The 20,044-nt window shown below is 37.7% G+C and overlaps 1 protein-coding gene across 1 annotated transcript; it reads left to right on the forward strand.

The window, feature by feature from the left end:
* Window positions 1–3,079: 3,079 nt before the first annotated feature.
* LOC113530601 (delta-type opioid receptor) lies at window positions 3,080–8,667 on the forward strand. Its single transcript, XM_053240531.1, has 3 exons — window positions 3,080–3,592; window positions 6,534–6,889; window positions 7,292–8,667. Exons 1-3 carry the CDS (start codon window positions 3,384–3,386, stop codon window positions 7,846–7,848), a joined length of 1,122 nt encoding a protein of 373 aa, XP_053096506.1. The 5' UTR covers window positions 3,080–3,383; the 3' UTR covers window positions 7,849–8,667.
* The last annotated feature ends 11,377 nt before the right edge of the window (window positions 8,668–20,044 follow it).

Below are 20,044 nucleotides of genomic sequence, written 5' to 3' on the forward strand. Positions count from 1 at the left end.
TTCAGCACACAGGCTCATTTTTTTTCTGGCTCTGACCCAAGAGCTTCAGTGGCTGCAGGGGGAGATTGATTGCTTCACATTTTCCTGAGTGTTCTTTACCGGGACACAAAACCTTACCCATTTATCTCCTCTCTGAGCCACAGCAGTTCAGATGTGTGTGCTGCTTTATAAACAACTGATCGCTTGTGCTGCATAGCACAGCTATAAATATTCCCATCTTGTTCCTTTTCTCTGTCTCCCTATCTCCTTTATTGCTGGGCAGCAACCAGTGGGTGAGTGAAGACATTTAAAGATGCGTGACACAGGTAAAGGTAACATCCATTTTTCTCTCAAGGATAAATGTAACCTCTCTTTGGACTTGATGTGCTTTCAGTGACAAAGAAGAAGGCAAGGACAAATGGTATACTTGGATGATGAACATTCTGCCTTGCTCAGAGCTCACTTATTTTTTTTATATTGTTGGCATAATTATATTCTTTCAGAGTGTACCATTGTGTGATCTCAAAGTAAAAGTGGCTCTGTGTACTCAGCATAATTACCATCAGATCTATCCCTTGGGTCCTTGTTTATCTCAAGCGCTTTGCTATGTCTGCCTCCCTTACTAGTCAGAGTGCCACAGCCCTTGTTAAAACTATTCATGAATAATTTATTTACAAGAAAATGTTTAAACACTTCTAGTTTTTTTTATTATTATGAGAACATAATAGACTACAGTTCAGTAAATGGTTGCCTGACCTTTTTGTCTCAGTCTGGACAAATAAGAGTTTATTGTTCTCATTTAGCAGAAAAAAATAGCAGGGGATTCTATTTTATTCTAGTAGTCGTGGGCAAGGCACAGATTAAAGTTATAAACAACACAAAACATGTTTCACATGTTTCATACTAATAAGTCCAAAATAATTTGAGGCACCATAAGATTAGATATAGAAAGAGTAAAAGAGAGGTAAGAGAAATAGGGACATAGAGACATAGAGACATCTAACAGATTTAGATGGAAAGGTGCTTTTTATTAAATTGGTCCTGTAGGTCAATGACTGTTGGTACTGTTGTCAACCGTTTTTTTTTTCCATCATCACAATTAATCACATAAGGAATCAAAAGCACTGTGATATGTTGTTTATTTAAAGCTACAGTATAATTATATAATTTCAAAACTGTGAATTGCATGTCATGTCATTTTCATGTAGTGTATCTTGCTAGTTTCTTCATTTCAGGCTTCTGCTGACATTAGCTCTGTCCCCAGCTGAAATGGACCTGCACAGTACCACCACCTTTTCCTTAAAAGCCAACTAATGAGGCATGTGTAGTTTCAGCAGTGGATGTGTGTTCGCCTGGTGAGAAGTGGGAAGCTTGTGAGTGTTTTCATTGCAATTAAATTTTCATCTTGCAGACAGCAGAGGGCTCTAAAACTTCAAACCATTCCTTTAATTGCTACTTGTCCCTTTTTCTTTTCTTTTTGATGTCATGAACTAAAGCTCACTACACTGAGCTTTCTGGGAAAGAGATAAAGATTTTCCTGGTTTTAATGGTTTTTATATTCCTTTCTGTCTGTTCACAGTCCAGATTTATTGCAACCCAAGGGTTCAAACTAGATTCCAAGAGCCAAAAGCAAAACTGGCATACCAAATGTTTAAACCCTTAACCTTAACCATTTAAACTATTCCAGTGTTCAGCAATTAAAAATCCTTGGCATAGATTTAGCTACAACAGCTCTAGAATTCAATATTTCGCTGTTCACCAGCTCAACCCTCTCTCAAACACACACACATGCAAGTTAATGAGTTTTATCACTACAGTATGCAGCAATTCCCAAAAGTTGTAACCAAGCCAATAATACTAACAGTGACAGTAAAAACATCATAATTATGGAGGACAGCACAATACCAACAGAATTTATTTATCCATCCATTCATTCATTCATTCATTCTTAAATCTAACAAGCTATTGGTTGGGGGTGAATTGCAAGGCAGACCAGGCCCGACTATATGGAGCAATATTAGATAGATAGATAGATAGATAGATTAATTTAATTATTTATTCATTTTTAAATGAATTATTTATATTTATATTTCAATTTGCTGCATGTGACATGAAATTAATACTATCAGTTTTAAATACATCAGTTTTAAATACATCAAATACAGAAGTTTTCATGACTGCATGAGTATTATTTCTTGTGCAGTCTACAACAGTGATTAGTGATTGGCTTGCCAAGGCAAATCAGACCCAAAAATTACACTCAATGTAACATCTGTGTTTGTCACTCATCACACATAATACTTCACTGCAGGAGTTGTTTATTATTTCCTACGCAGCAATCAACTGAACATTGCGGAAAGCAAAACTGACTAATCATTTGTCAAGCACCTTTAAACCATTATAATTAAGGATTTTTCATTTCCAGTAGCGAGACACTTCCTCAGCAGTGGACTTAACCTTAATGACATCTTTGCTATCATTGCTATGGCAACAATGACCTGTTGCCATAGCAAGAGTTCATCACTCTCAGAACTTTAAAACACTGGAGAGTAAATTAGCTTTCAGAGAGCAAAAAATACTGGGTTTACTGGGTTGGAGAAGAATATTAAAGTGTTAGGGCTACCATAACCAACAGGAAAATCCAAAATTCTGAAATGGAGGAAACACAGACACAAATGCATGCCCAAAATCCAGAAGACAAATAACTAGGAAAATAATGCCAGAGAGAGTCACACTAATATCTGACAATAAAATGTCTTGGTTTCATCACTTCATCACTCAACAGTATGTGTATGTCTTTTAAAAAAATAAGCCAAATGGTTTCTTTTTGGTTACTGAGGTTAAAGTTAGGTTTAGGTATCATTCATTAACTGTATTAATATTTATGTCAGTGGAAGGTAGTTACAAGGATATTAAGACAAACATGTGTGTGTGTGTGTGTGTGTGTGTGTGTAAGAGAGAGAGAGAGAGAGAGAGAGAGATTGTATGCAGGCATGCAGTTGTGATAACTACCATTGGTAAAACTCGTAAAAAATGTCATTTCATTTCATCACTCAGTCGTGTTCGTGCGCGCGTGCGCGTCTCTCTCTCTCTCTCTCCTCTCTCTCTCTCTCTCTCTCTCTCCTCAGCTCTGCGCCCGCTTAAGGTAAGTGCCACACTAATTGGTATAGGCAAGTTTACAGAGAGATCATTGTTTTCTGAAGCGGTGATTAAAGGGTGTTTAAGGTGTGAGCTGCCTCCCTGTTGGACACAGCATGCACTACACTGGCTATAGGAGACTTAGTTCCATGAACGGTGCGCATGGCGTGCGTAAGACGCAACTTGGCTTTTGTTTAGTGCGCGTCTTGGTTTGTTGGTGCTTACTGACTTGTTAATTGTTTGTTTAAGAGTTGGAGCTCTTCATCATGGCGTTTTCCGACGGCTTGAACAGTGTTGGAGATGAGATAGCTCTTCATCTGCTCAATGACTCGCTTCTGAGCGGAAATATGAGCGCTTTGGACGAAGAGGATGGCCTTCTGCCGGCAGGAGTTAAGATCACTGTGGTTGCGCTTTACTGCATCGTGTGTGTGGTGGGACTTGTGGGGAACTGCCTGGTCATGTATGTCATCATCAGGTAAGCATGTCCTGATGTTCTGAAGTTCAGCCAACTGTGTCCCCGACTAGGTGGGTGGATGAGTGTGTATATGAGTGTGAATTCTGGATGAAAGAGTAATTAGGTGTGTGGATAGAGGTGTGAAAGTGCGCGCGCGAGCGTGTGTGTACTCGAGATATGTGTGTGACTTAACATTATTTTAAAAATTCTAAATGTATTAAAAAAGAAAGAAAATAAAGATCATATGCTTATTAGCTGCACAGTTGGGCAAGAGCATCTGGGTAATAATGAATCATACCAGTGTAGAGTTGTCCTAAAGATTATAGATTTGACCATGGTGATGGAAAGACAGCTGATTCTGCATGCAAAGGCTTTTCGACCACAAGGTCTACTTGGAAATCAATACTTTTAAATTGTCCTGCCCTCCATCACTTGCAGCAGGAGATGGGGGTGATACACTAGCAGATAGAAAAATGTGATACATTTTGGCATTGTATCAGTGAGTCATAGAGGGAGGGATAGAACGCTACTAAAAGAAGAGAAAAAAAAGATAAACACTTGAAACCCTATCCTTGATGTCCTCTATGTCCAGCGCCGCTACTCCAAAGGTTAAACACTGGTTCTCCCAGGATGCTATCTTGCATGTTGATTAGGTTGCAGAGTAAGTGCATGGTGATTTATTGGCAAGGGTCCCTCTGCAGAGCACAGATCATTGGGTGTGTCTTTGACTGGTACATTTAAAAATTTCTGTTTAAGCACAATTTTATGATTGTACAGAACAATTCTGAAAGATTCCATCATGTTAGCTGATAGCAATCTAGCTAGCATTAGGAGTAAATATTAGTGTATATTAATTTATTAATACACTCACAGAGCTAGTACTAAACTCTACCTTTCTTTGTGGTCCCCTTATCTTTAATATGTATCGTTTATATTTAATATGTATCTTTCACCTAGAAATGTGGATATACTTTTAACAATGATTTAAGGTACATAAATGGAATTAGTTTAAGAGTAAAGCTTTAAAGGTATACTACATGCACATTTTTAGGTAAAAGTTAAAATGATATAGAAGATGTACCCTTGAGGGTACCACCCAAGTGACAAGGAAAGGGACAGTTTAGTACCCTTGTTTCTGAGAGTATATGACGTAGAAATCCTCTCAGAAATGATGTCAGGTTAGCTCATGTTAGCCACTACGCTAACTTATCTAGTAGTAAAGATTAAGAACATTATGAATATAACCAAAGCTCAGAAGAGCTATTGTAAGAATTATGAACATTCAGTTTGTGAATATTGTTGTTAGTTGGTTAACCAGATCTCGAAAAATACCTTCTTATTACCACTTGAATGCTTTCATATAAGGACATAAAGACACAGCCACATTCCTATATATGGTCTTAAAGGCATGTCTACTTAGGGTGCTCTCATTTTCACATATAGACTAAGCAACTTATTTGATTTATTTGATATTCAAACTTTCTGGGCTGATGGAATACTAAATTATTGAGCTGAACAAAAAAAACCCCACAAAACATGGACCATCTGAAAGAGCAGTAAGAACTGTTTTTCACACAATTTTACCTCGTCTCATTTACCTCTTTCATTCGTCTTTTACTTGGCATAGTGTGGCTTGCACAACCTTTAGAACTGTCTCGCACTTCTCTCACCTTATTCTCATTAAACATATAATTAAAAAAGAATCCCATGCCTGACTAATGCCCCCACATTATTGCTTCTTAATTACAATTCAGAAAATAGAAATAATGCTAGCATTAGTGTAGTCTAGTGTAAAAAGAAATAGGCTGCACTGTGTGACATTGTGTACATTCACACACATATACCGGTGGCTGCTGGTGAAAGCCTTGACAGAGACAAAGTCACCACAGAGGACCTATTTTAATACTTGTGTTGCTATGCTTGTTACTAAGCGTTTTTATTGCCAGTGCTGCCTGTTGAACATTCCTTTAAATTAGGCTGAAAAGTGGCTCTGCGTCAAGCCACTGTATTTTAACAATATTTAATAACATTTAACATCTGCTACTGGCATATAAGTCAAAGTTCTAAATATGCATTGCAATTTTTATTTTGAAATGAATTGAATTAAACATTTCTGTTACACACTGTGACAATGGAATGCCTTTTCCACTGGCCACTTTATTAGAAACAGTTGTACACCTGCTCATTCATGCTATTATCCAATTAGCCAATCACGTAACAGAAGCATAGTGCATAGATACCAACCAAAGTCCACATCAGGTCCTATCCAAAAGTCATCCGAAAACAAGAATCTAAGGCTAGAGAGGACACAGGTTCACCGAAACTGGACAGCTAAACATTGGAAAAACATCACCTGACAGGAGTGGAACCTAATGTGGTCTTCTGCTGTTGTAGCCCATCTGCTACAATGTTTGATGTGTTGAGATTCTGAGTAAAGTAGTTATTAGAGCTACTGTAGACTTCCTGTCAGCTCAAATGTTTTTTTACACCATTCTATGAAAACTTTATGTTAACTCTAGAGACTGTTGTGTGAAAATCCCAGAAGATCATCAGTTTCTGAAATACTCAAAACAACCAGTCTGGCACCAACAACCATGCCATGGTCAAAGTCACTGAATTCACATTTTGTCCCCATTCTGATGTGTGCTATGAACATTAATTGAAGCTCTTGATGTGAATTTTATGCATTGCGCTGCTGCTACATAATTGGCTGACTTGATAATTGCATGAAAGAGCAGGTGTACAAATGTTCCTATTAAAGTGTCTGGTGAGTGTATATGTATATACAAATCATTTATTGAAAATTTGACATTTAAAAACTTTTTTCAATACTTAGTAGATTTTTTAAAAATTATTTTTATAATGACATGACTTTTTTATATGCTTATGTAGAACTTGGTCATAGTCATAGGTAGATGATAATTGATTTGAAAGTTCTGGTGTCTTTTAACTATATTTCCAGGTATACGAAGATGAAGACGGCCACCAACATCTATATCTTTAACCTGGCCCTAGCTGATGCCCTTGTTCTGGCCACTCTACCTTTCCAAGGCACGGATGTTCTACTAGGCTTCTGGCCCTTTGGCTTGGCTTTGTGCAAGATGGTGGTGGCCATTGACTATTACAACATGTTTACCAGCATCTTCACTCTGACTGTTATGAGTGTGAACCGTTACATCGCCGTGTGCCACCCCGTGCGTTCGCTGGCAGTGCGTACACCCCAAAGAGCCAAGCTGGTCAATGTGGCAGTGTGGGTACTGGCTTCTGCCATAGGAGTGCCTGTTATGATCATGGGAAAAGTGGAAGTGGAGTCCAATGGTAGTCCTCACCAAACATTAACTGTCTCCTTCATTCAGCCTCATCTTCCCATGGTGAAGTCCATCAAGCATTCAATCATTGTGTTCATCCATCTCATATTACTCTTGGTACTGGGCATCTTTAGAACCATAAGTTTGAAGTTTTTGTGAAATTTTTATTTATGTCTCTTTTTTGGGGTAATTGAGGTAATTGAGAAATTATTGTAAGAGAAAGGATAACTATACATTCTTTGCCATATTTCATGTTTACTCATTACTTTGGACAAGTTCAGGTTTCCTAAAAGCTCCAGTGTTTAAAGTAATGGTCGCTGTACTGCAATGTGCTATGTTGCATTTCTAAAATCAAGATTTATTCAAGGCTAATTTTTAGTGCTATTTTCCTTTTTTTTTTCTTTTTTTTCAGGTATTGAGTGCATGGTGGTGCTTCCTGAACCTCGAAGCTACTCTGAGCCTGTTTTCGGCATCTGTGTGTTCCTTTTCTCTTTTTTAATTCCAGTGGCTATCATTAGCATCTGTTATGGCTTGATGGTGCGACGTCTGCGTAGTGTACGGCTCCTCTCCGGCTCCCGCAGCAAGGACAGGAACTTGCGAAGGATCTCACAGATGGTGCTGGCTGTGGTGGCTGCATTTGTGCTCTGTTGGATGCCTGTTCAGGTCCTTGCTCTGGTTCAGGCCTTGGGGAAGGTGGACCTGGGAGGCAGCCAAACCGCTGTAGCGGCAATGCACTTCTGCATTGCACTGGGTTACGCTAATAGCAGTCTCAACCCTGTGCTCTATGCCTTCCTGGATGAAAATTTTAAACGCTGCTTCCGTGAGTTCTGTGTGCAAACCAACACAGATGTGGAACTGGAACCACAGCAGAGGAAATCAGTGAGGAAGGAGGAACAAGAGAAACAAGAGTTCATACAAGGAAATGGAGTGGTTAATGAAACTGGTGCTATTCCCAGGTGTGAGGAGTAGAACTGTAACATGGACTTGATAATAAAGGTGCTCTATGTGAATGCTCACAGCCTTGAACCATTCTATAGAGCTTGTGCTGTAAAATTAGCTTGTCAGCAAATTTTGTTGCAATTTCACTATCTGTGTTTTGCTGTGTTGTTTAGCTATGGGACTAAATAACAGTAAACTGCCTCATGGCTTGGGACAAAAGGGCTTATTCTATATCTTTTTATACCACAATCACTGAAACACTAATTTATGTGAATTTAAGTGAACGTACCTTGCATCTAGACCCACTGACTTTTCTTTGTTTTATATATAAGAGCACAAGTAGGTATACAATTACTTATTGATCTGTTGCTATGCACAATTTGTCAACCCCACCTCTACCTAGTCCATAAAGCAAAAATATCACACAGATGAAGGGCTAGAGGATGATTAACGCAATTTAGGCATGGACAAAGCATCTATAGTTAAATAATATCAGGGTAGAGGGGTGCTAACAAAGTTGGTATTTTCACATTTACAACATACATATATGGTAGATGTAACTGATTAAATGGCCAATAAATGTAGGTACATTGGAGGTGTACCTAATAAACAGGTAGCGCATTATAATACCAACCCCTTTACAGTTTTTTAACCAGCATGGATTTTTGTTGTAATGTTGACTTTTATTCTGAACATGTAAAAAGTTAAAATCCTAATGTAAATAACTGACATGTATCACACTGTAATAATATCCCTCCCTACTTAACTACAAATACATCTCAAATTTGTCTAGAAAAATACTATATGAATGTACATGTTTGTTTGTAATTATTAAATGTCTGCATATGACATAGGATGTATGTGCTGTATTTTTGATGTGCATTAAAATATATTAATATATATATATATATATATATATATATAGAGAGAGAGAGAGAGAGAGAGAGAGAGAGAGAGTTTCCTGCTCATAGTAGGACGTATCAGTGTGACATTTTTCATTGTTATTTCTGGAACAGTCAAGGTGAGCGAGAGGGAAACGATGGAAAAAATAGTTCTAGAAAAAAGAGCTCCAGTCAGGGGGAAAAAAGATGAGAAAAGTTTGTCTTCACCTATGCTAGCCATAGGGGTGCATATGTTGACAAAGCCAACATCTTGGTTATTTTTAAGTGAGATTTGCATCCTGCCATTTTGAAAAAACACTTTTGTAGTTTTCAGGCTGGAGTCAGAAAAAGCACCTTTGTACTTGTCAGCAATGCTTTTAGATAGACCCCCTTGTTGAGATACTGTCCCTGACTTATTTATCAGAGCTGTGTAGAAATGAGTGCACGTTTGAGCCTAAGAACTGATGAATGAACAGAAATGTGACTCTTTAATGAAACTGCATATAGGACAAAACAACTGGTTACTTGAGTGCAGATGAATCCGCTTCAGCTGTGTAAATGCAAGCCCCCTTCCATTAATCCCTTATTTATATATGTATACAAAAATACCCCAATTTACCCATATATGCGTCCAATTTGCATGACACACCGCATAATTTGTTCAAATTTTGTGATAATGAGGCAATTAAGCAAAAGCATTTAGCAGGCTAAACAGATTTGAGGAAAGAAAGAGCTATTCAAACAGACAGGGGAAAATACATTTCAGTGCAGCTGTAAAAGGTGCTACAGACAAAAAGAAAATTATGGAAATGTGGTCTGTTTTTTTGTAAAGCTGAAAATTGAAACATTTTCCAACTTCACCTGTAGTTAAGTGAACACTATTTATAGCTAGCCTTTTATTTTAGTACTCAAATAGGTCACATTTAACTTTAAATAAATAATTTAAATAAATTCTTAATTTATATAAAGGAATTAATCAGAGATTTTATATCAGTTTCAGCTACCCAGCACATGCACCTGCAGTGAGCATGTAATTCATCAGACCATGACAGTTTAATGTCTGTACCCAAGCCAACCTTCTACGATGCTATTTCCTGTAAATTAGAACAACCTCAGTGTCCACGATAACCTCAAGAAAACAGCAGGTGACCCAGGGGCTGTAGAAATGTTCACTGCCATCAGCCAAACTCGAGAGATCGATGGAAACTACAGGCACAGACTGAAGTAAGAGTGCTCTCTTCTATTTCTAGCCTACTTTGTAGCAGCTCAGACAGCATGCATGTTGGGGCTAGATTGGCTCTGTGAATCAAGAAATAGTCCTAGTTGTCACATCCGCAAAGCAGTCTTGTGCCAAGTTCAAGCCAAGAATCCATTTCAGAATCCATATGGTCTACATAAAATGTCAAGCTAAAATGTATTAAAAAATGTAATATACAAATGGGTGACAAATTAAAGAAAAAAAAAAACTACATAAATATGACTAAATAAGATGTTGAGCCACCATGAGCCACCAGAAAATCTTCAGTGTGCTTTGGCATACAGTCTAAAAGTCTCTGGAACTGTACTAGGGGAATGAAAACTTTTTTTTTTTCTCCAAAAGATAAGAACTCCCATTTGATGATGGTGGTGCAGTGCGCCGGTTGCTCCAAAATCTCCCATAAGTGTTCAAGTGGGTTGAAATCTGGTGACAGTGAAGGCCATAGCAAATGATCCACATCATTTTTATCCTCGTTAAACTATTCAGTGATCCCTCATGCACTGTGGATGTGGAAGAGACCACTCCCATTCAGAAAGAATAAAGGTGATCAGTTGGATAAAGGTGATCAGTCAGAAGAAACTTGTACTGATGATTCCCTCTTAGGGGACAAGTGCACACAACCATACCAGCAAAATAAATAAATGTTCTCACACAGCATAACAGAGCCACTGGTTTTTTCCCTTTAATTTGACACTTGTCTGTATATACTAGAAAATAACATTTTGGCAAAACTGTGCTTTATGCTGTCATGACAACAATTACAATTTTGTTTAAGTAATCAAAATTGGACAATTAAACTTTAATGACTGTGTCAGTATTACCCCCCCCCCCCCCCCTTTTTTTTTTTTTGCATTTTTTAATTAAATTTTTTTTTTTACCAGGGCTGTGGACTGTGTTTGGCTCTAATCCGATGCAGCGTAGAGTGTATTTTGTTGTGTGGGAGAAGACAGTTGTGGAGCTTCTGGAGGCGAAGGACTGGAGTTCGTTAGATAGAGGCTGACTCAGAGATAATGACTGTCTGAAGAAGCAACATTAAATTTAACCCTTTACTGCACACATTATTATGTTGCATTTTATCACCTCAAATGACTTTCAAAATGTTTTTTACATTTTTGTTTTATTTTGGGCATGTTGCTGTAAGGCAACATTGCACAACAATGAAAATAGGCCTAAAGAATATTTAATTATTTTTATCACTATTTTCCTGCAATTTTATAAAGATGTTTGAGTGCAGCAGAAATATTCACATTATTAATGAATAACAGAAATTTGCAGAGCTTGTATGAACATAACTCAGAATGGTGTTCTGTATCTCTCTGTGAACAGATATATTACCTGCACATGCACTCAGTTCCAGGTTTATCAGGTACAACTACCTTCTACACTCATTGGCTAGTTTATCAGGTACACCTACCAAACAGATGTAGATAACCTTGGAGATAAAAAAATTACTGACTGTAACCCACCAATTACTGTGCACAATTTGTCAGCCTGCTCTACTCCACTAATCAGTGGAAAGACACCACCATGGCTCATCACTGAGCAGATATTACATAGTGGATAATACACACCTACCTTGTTGATCCATCTCGTAGAGTTTAGATCATTTATTCCATGAACAGACAGAGGGAGACATCTAGTGGCTTCTTACGAAGTGAGCATGGAAGGTGTTGGCTATTCTCATGTAAAAATAAATAAATAAATAATTAAGAACAACAAAAAAAGACCTGATAACATGCTGTTCCATTTACATTGTTATTGTGCACCAAAATTCCACTCTAGACACTAACAAACCAACATATGAGATATAAAAATGAAAAACAGCTATTTATCATTAATCAAACCTCAGACAACATAACCACTGCTACCATCTTCTCCAAATTTTTGCAGGTAGGGACCCCTTTAACTGTAAAGTAAATTCCATGGAGCCACTCACTACAGATTTATTTTAAAATATAATCCAACTATTCAAATATACAGTAATATTTTAGCTATTTTTTGGCACAACAGAGCAATAGAACGCATTTATAGTCTGACTAGTTTTTGAGTTATTGAGGTTTAGATTAAACCCATTAAATTCAAGTCATCAGTTAAATTGATTAACAACTATAAGAACTCAATAATACATGTAATATCGTTGATAATGGTGATCTGTGATTTCCATTGCTAACTAAATAATAAAAAAACAGATTTCAGGGATCCCTGGGGGTGCCCGGAGCCCACTCGGTGAACCACTGACTGAAGGCTTTAAAGAATTCAGCAAATACTCAAGATCAGTGTTAAGAAAGGTTAAGAAAGAGTGTGAGCTTTGGGTGAGCTTAACTGCATCAAATGCAGATATCAGAGATATAAAGTGTTGGCTTGTTGAGTGAGTTGTCATCTTCACCTTGGAATTATTTAAAAATGAACAGAATAATATTAATATTTGTGAGTGTTTATGTATCCCACTCCTGTTTCTTGTGAATGCTGGATTACTAACCTGCTGCTGAACACACATAGGCCTATGCAGGCATAAATGCATGACCTCACCCTTTCTTGTATCTATTTATTGATTTAACTATAATACACATTTTTGCTGTAGCACATTAGTTCATTAATTATTACCTTGCCCATCCTCATGCCTCTTCCACTAATCCATTTTGTCACAGCACATACAGTTTTTTAAAGAAAGTAATGTGATTTGTTCCTGTATGCCACCAGCAGATGTCAGCTCTGCTCCACTGATTATGACTTATTATCTCAACATTAAGTCTGTGCTGCCAAACTTTCTTATTAAGAGCAAGAGCATGCTGCCTTCCTAAGCTTAACTCAACAAATGCTTTGACATTAGTTAAATAAAGGCACATACAGCAATTTGCAAAAGACCAATTTAATGGCACTGACTGTTATAACATCTTTTTTTTAAAAAAAATAATAGATTGGGACGCATCAGCTTCATTAAATTCTTTGTTTCTTTCCTTGTTTCATTGTTTGCTCTTATACGACAGCAATCTACCAACAATTACATTTTTCATTAATTAAAGAATGACATTTTACTTTTATCTGTCACAGTTACGTTTAATTTTTGTAATGTGAGACAAAATAGTGCCTGTTATCACTTACAGTACATTATAGCAGCTATAAACAGCCACTCCCTCACCAGCCCTCCCACTTTTCTCTCTCTAAGTTAATAAGACAAAAAAGCCGTACAGCTTGTCATGTTACCAAGAAACCAGAAAATGCAAAATCTTACTGACTGTTCAATGTGCTGACACCCGAGACACTAAATGAGTCCCTGTGAATGAAACACTGTATCATCCTAAAGACTTTGCCATGTTGGAAAACTTACAGAGGAGTTATGGTTACAGTGGTGCTGACAGTGGAGACTCATTCCAAAGATGATAAATAAATGTCATCACACAGGAAGCTTCATCATATCACCATGTTTTTAATTATCTTGTTTCAAAACCATGAGCACAAAACCATATTAGAAGGAGCACATTAATATAAAACTTACCCATTCCAAGTGCCTGACTGAAAATAAAAGGTGTTGCAGAGAGAGGACAAACCATTTTCTGGATCAAAATAAAACTTCTTTAATTAAATGTCCACAGTCACACCCAATCAAGCTCTAATTCCTCTCCAACAAAAGACTTCCCGTTAACACCACAGTCAAACCGAAGCTCCTCGTTAACCCCAATGTCCCTGGTGGCAGTAAACAACAGGAATTGTTCATTGTTCACACGATAGAGTCTAGGCTTAATGTTTGTTTTCTTCCTTGAATTGTTTATGTACCTACCAAAAGTTGGCTGCTGTGGGTGGCAGGTACACTGATCTTCATGTGCATCAATGCGCCTTGCCCTGTTGTTCATGTCCTTGTAAAAAAAAAAAAATAGCCCGGCTGTACTTCTTCAGTTTGTGAATAAATAAGGAGGCCTTCCTGGTGTGTGACAAGATGACTGTGGTAGTCACACAGTACCTCACCCCACCAAAACTTCTGTGTTGTGAAGACCGCTCTTCCTTTACCAGGAGCATCTGTAATCATTAGTCCTTTCTATTTCTGGGTCTTGCAGAGCTTGTTGATGCCTTTAGTTTCAACTATTCTGGGTGGCTTCCATTGCCTGAGAATGTCTGCTGCATCTGGAACATTTTTAGTCCACCCCTGCTTGCTGATCCACCTGTGTACCTTTTACTCAGAGGGCAGACACTGAGCAAAGTGCTTTGTAAAATCATAAAATACAATTTTATTAACCAACCTGTCAAATTGTAAATATTTATAATGGTATGCTATATGAGATACGCTTGATTTTTAAATAAGTTCTGTGTAATTCATTCACCTAGGACATGCTGGACATGAAGCTGTTGCTGTTCAGCCCACCACTGGTTGTAGCAATCTCAGTGTTTGGGCATTCACCATCTAGGGTCACTGGAAATGACTTGACAAGCATGTCATAGGCTGTTTTTTTGTTACTCTTGGCCCAAGAATATTCAGATGGGTGGCTAGCCCACAAGCTTTCTCCACTAGTGAAAATAAAAAAAAAAAGATCACTAGACAAGTGCATGAGGATAGACACATTGTGGAATCTGCAGTGAAAGAGGAAATTAAAAATGTGACAAGGGGAAACAAAATCCTATGTTAGTGTATACTCATTCAGAATAATCAGCAAACTCTTGCAGCAAGTTGCTGGCATGCACCACATTTTCCACTGTACTAAAGCAGGGCTGCTCCTCTGCTGTGCGCCAGGTAGTCTAAGACCAACGACTTCTCACCATCTGTTAAGGCTTTTGTGCCTGACTCAAAAGTCTGTCTGGGCTGCTGGCTAGTGATGCTGGAGGGGTTGTATCTGCAAAAAAGGATGTGATACTCATTAACGACAAACTGATTAGTGCAAGATTGTGACCACTGTATTACACATCCGTACTGTGGAGGCATATTTCACCTCCTTTTCTTCTGCGAAACAGGCTCTCAGAGAGAGCATCCCCTGGATGAGAGCGTCATGCTTCCTGTAAAGCCCTCTCTGTTGGATCTTCTGCCTAACAGAGGTCATTACAATGACTGCAGCATATGTAGTATAGAAGTTGTTGCTGTCGACTGAAAACTGAGCTCCCACTCTTGATGCATGTGACCCGAGGCTGTATAATCAGACTGCACTGTAGGCTCTGCTTCTCTGTGACTGATGTCTGGTTGGTAGAAGGCAGCTGGCCAGTTGATGCAGGGTCCTTTGGGGCCATGTTCATCACCACATTCCCTCTGTCCTGCAGTTCCTTAATGAATCTTTAAAAAAACATCATATTTTACATTTTAACAATATTATAATATTACAGATGAAAAGAAAATGACAACACACCATCCAGCTGGGTTATTGCTGTCTAGGATCCTCCTGATGATGCTGTACTCCCGGACACGACTGTGATGAAGTAACCTCCCAGCCTCCTTCTTGGCCATGTCTACAGTTGATCTCTTCATTGGTTGACTTTTTCATACAAGCACTCCTGAAGTGAACAGGAAGAGTGAACTGCACCTTCTTCAAAAAACAGAAGAGCAGGTAGGTTCTGTTGTGAGCCTGACTGGAAAGACAAGAATGAAAGGATGCATGATACTGATGTAAATATTTGTAATATAATGCATTACAAAGCTTCAGAAAAGTACTAACAAAATTCACACAACTCTCAATATAACTTGTTAAATATGTAACAGTGACTCTGCAGTTTACTGTATTGAGGAGGAAAATTCCACCGTAGTTAGCTGGTTAGATTACTGATAACAAAAAAACAATCATGGAGGCATCCATGTTTTTCCCACATTCCCACGGTCGAATACACAATGTGAGGTCCAATTCCAATTCCACTCTGACTTCCCACTTCTGAGGTAAGTCAAATGCAGTGTTAGTGTTTCTGCTGCTGTAATACACCCAATTCAATGTACACTGTAGTGGCTGTCAAATGAACCACTTTTATGCTGCATGTCATTAAAAATGCCCACCAAGGTACGTTAACACAAACAATGATTTGCAGTGGCGAAGCGACCAGAAACCATTCATTTTCAGTGAGAGCTGGTGACTTCCGGTGACATGAGCGACAGCGACCGTTGGAGACTAGATGTGGGTGTGTCCAGCGACATTATAGAAATGTCCAGTGACTTTATGCAAATTTGGAGTGACTTGGTGCAGAGACTACCAATGGGAGTGAAGACAGTAAAGCGCACGTGATCCGTGGCTTTAAACATGTCAAGGCCATAAGCTAAGATAAACTAATTGGCGCTTGGCAATTAGTTGGCAGTTACTTTTGGCAATATAGTTTGTGTTTATTCTATTTTCCTTACCTTCATCCCATTCACCAATCCAGTATCCCTTACAAAGGTAAATATTGCTGTGCTAATTCTTTGTGATTCTACATTTCAATTTCTCCCTTTTAGTCTTATACAGGGTGCATTCTAACAATACGTTTCACTGTTTCCAGCCCTTGACATTCATCACACCTGCCTGTATTGTGCTTTTATTTAATTTTTAGTATTGAGTTTAAGCCACTGTAACCAATTTGAAGTCTTGTGAAATTTATTTCCTTATCCACCCTTCTTTTGGATGTTGAAAAGATTCTTTCCCTTTCTCTCACCCCATGGCACGGCCACTTCTTAATCTTTTCTTTCCATACATTTTTTTTCTGTTTTACTTATTGACTTATTTCTTATTTCTACTTATTTCAAAATCCTGTAAAACTACTTGTTTTGCTAGTTCAACTGCACTCTCATTTTCCTCAATTCCCTGATGTGCTGGAACCCACATAAACTTGATTTGAATTCCTAACTGCTCTAATTGTGTGTATACAGTATGTACAAAGCTTCATTCAGAATGTCTTGCCTGTTGTGTGATAAGCGTGATTGTAAGCTTGTTAATACTGATTTAGAAACTGAGAATATGATTATGTTCCCTGGCTTACTCCAGGAAAATTTTGGAAATTTTGTAAAGCTGGCTTTCAACTGTTGAGCAGTAGGTAGTAGGGCAGCGTATTTGGCCCACATTCTAGACATGTGTCCTAGAATAATAAGCAGAGAGTCCGGATATTTCTATTCCATTCCTGTTATATATTCAGTGAGTTTCTGTTCCCACCCCAAACTTGACTTTTTTCCAATAACAGCACATCTTGAAGTGTTTTATTCCTTATTCCTTATATTCCTTATTTTTCACACCACAGCAATTTGCCAACGATCACATTTTATTCATTAAATAACTTAAACAACAATAAATGTACTTCTAATTTTATCCTTTAACAGCTATGTTTAATGTTGTGTGAGACAAATTAGTTTCTGTTATCACTTGCTTTATAGCAGATATAAATTGTTCCCTAGCTAGGCTCTCTTTTTTCTTTCCCTTGAAGTTAATAAGACAAAAAAGCAGCTTGTCATGTTCCTGAGAAACTATAAAGCCATCTGTCCTAAAGTTGCAGCCTTGTTTCTGACTGTTACAAAGTGCTGACACTGGAGACTCCTTCCAAAAATGCTAACTATATGTCTTCATGCAGAAAGCATCACCATATTACATGTTTTTAGCATTTTATTCACAAAAGCACATAAATATGAAACATAGTAAAGTTGAGGAATGTGTAAAGGACACTAAACACAGGATGCTGAGCAACTTCCTCATACTTACTTCTGACAAGACAGAAGTACTTCTAATAGGATCACAGGCTACTAGAAGCAAGCTTTCTAATTCCATAGTAACTCTGTATGGCCTTTCAATTGCATCATGTGCAGCAGTAAAAGACATTGAGTTGATTATCGACTCCAGTCTCTCATTTGAAACTCATGTAGATAATATTACTAGGATAGCCTTCTTTCATCTCAGAAATATTGCTAAGCTAAGAAATATAGTGTCATGTTCTTCATGTTCTACATGTTGCAGAAAAAGTAGTTCATGCTTTTGTTACCTCTAGGTTGGCTTATTGTAACGCCTTGCTGTCCAGAATGCAGCAGCCAGAAGCTTTACTGGAACCAGAAAATATAATCACATCTTATCCACACTGCACTGGTTCCCAGTAAAATTTAGCTTTGATGAAATACTACTAACGACTTAAAAAGCATTGAATGGTTTCACGCTGCAGTACCTGAGCAGACTTTTGGTCTTTTATGATCCACCACATCTTCTTCAATCAAAAGGTGCAGATTCTTTGTTGGTACATTGAACAATGAAGGCTACAGCAGTGGGCAGAGCTTTCTCTTACAAAGCCCTACAGTTATGGTAAAGCCTTCCTTTGTTAATAGCTTTTTTCTTAGGTAAATGTGCAGATCTGGAGGGTTCATGGGTGTAGAGTGTTACAGTAAACTGGAATGTTTGGATGCTGTCCCCTCCCCAGCTGATGCAGGGTCCATTGGGGCCACTTTCACCATCACATTTCCTCTGTCCTGCAGTTCCTTAATACACCTAAACTGTAACAATTATTTTAATATAATAATATTATAGAATGTGATAGAAGGAAAAATGACAACACACCATCCAGCTGGGTCCTTGTTGTCTAGAATCCTCCTGATTATGCTGTACTTCCAGATACGGCTGTGCTGAAGTAACTTCCACACTTCCTTCTTGGCCATGACAGTTGCCTTGATCTCCTTGTCAGATGACTTTTTCATATAAGCCCTCCTGATGTGAACAGGAAGACTGAACTGTACTTTCTTACAAAAGGGCAGAGCAGGTAGGTCCTGATGTGAGCCTGACTGGAAAGACAAGAATGAATGAAAGGGCATGATATTGATTCATTGATGTAAATGTTTGTAACACAATACAAGCATAGTAGAAAGCTTCAAAAAACACTGACAGAATTCACCCAACTCTACAGCAACCTGGAGCAACAAACAGCAAAATGTACTTATGCCTCAGAAGCCATTTCTTCAGTTGGGATTATAAGTCCATGGTGTACTCCTCAATGGAGTCATGAGAAAAAATAACTGGCCTAGTAAAACCAAGAAACAGTTGCCTACAGCTTGGGCATCCTAACGGCTCTATGAAAACAGTCAATCAGGTGCCAGACTTTTAGTGGCGCTAGTAGGCATCAATGGCCTATGATTGTGAACAGCCTATTAAAGGCCATTAGCCAAGGTGAGTGAATGACTGAGAGCAACAAACTCATTGGTTATCATTTCACAGCTTTAGAGAAGGGTAGATATCTTAAAAATTAACTGAGATGGGCACAATGTAAGACTTTATTCCACCATTTAAAAAAAAAAAAAAACACTATTTAAGATCATTTCATCTCCTGAAGTAATAACCAATAGTTTAAATATAGGACATTTTGTCACCACTCGTTAAAATTGGATTTGATAAATATTAATGACATGATACTAATAAACACAAGAATTTGACCACTGCATAAGACGTAGATACGTATATATATATATACATATATATATATATATATGTATATATATATATATATACCTCACTTATTATCATCCATTAAACAAGAACTTGGATAAGATATACTGTAAGTTTTAGTTGGATTAATGAAGACTGTTGCATTAAGAAAAGACCATTTTGAGAAAATAATTGCTGCTTAAGATCATTTCCTTTTCTGAAAATATGGTTTTCTTTTCTGAAAATATAAAATATGGTTCCCTTATTACACATAAAAAATACTAAAACTTATGTAGAAGGTATAAAATAATACCTAAGTATAACACATAAGCTGGAGTTGGATTAAGGAATACAAAAAAAACGCCATGCACTGTGAATGTTAATTAGCCATCAGTCCCTTCTTCGTTCAGAGGAGAGTGAAAGGCTGAAAGGCAACTCATTAGTTAGCACTTCCCAGTTTCATAGACATCTTAAAAATAAATTGATTTAGGCACAATGTAAGGCTATATTCTATAATTTTTTTAAAAATAAATGATATTTAAGATCATTTCATCTCCAGCTTCAGTAAATAAAATATTAGACAGAAAATTTTAAGAAAATGTAAACATAAATTTAGATAGATAATAATGGCATGATATTAACCAGTGTAAGAATTTGACCACTGCATGACGCATCAGTAGTGAGGATGTAAGATAATAGATTCTAGACACCCTCTATCAAAACAGCACATCCAATTTATTTTATATTTAACACAAGTGGATAAA

The sequence above is a fragment of the Pangasianodon hypophthalmus genome, chromosome 16 (genome assembly GCF_027358585.1).
Source record: "Pangasianodon hypophthalmus isolate fPanHyp1 chromosome 16, fPanHyp1.pri, whole genome shotgun sequence".
Taxonomy (NCBI): domain Eukaryota; kingdom Metazoa; phylum Chordata; class Actinopteri; order Siluriformes; family Pangasiidae; genus Pangasianodon; species Pangasianodon hypophthalmus.

Bases quoted from the DNA above. Each gene is read 5' to 3' on its own strand.
- LOC113530601 (XM_053240531.1), top strand. From the start codon at position 3,384: ATGGCGTTTTCCGACGGCTTGAACAGTGTTGGAGATGAGATAGCTCTT. The intron at 3,593-6,533 runs GTAAGCATGTCC...CTATATTTCCAG, and splicing joins GTCATGTATGTCATCATCAG to GTATACGAAGATGAAGACGG. The intron at 6,890-7,291 runs GTAGTCCTCACC...CTTTTTTTTCAG, and splicing joins AGTGGAAGTGGAGTCCAATG to GTATTGAGTGCATGGTGGTG.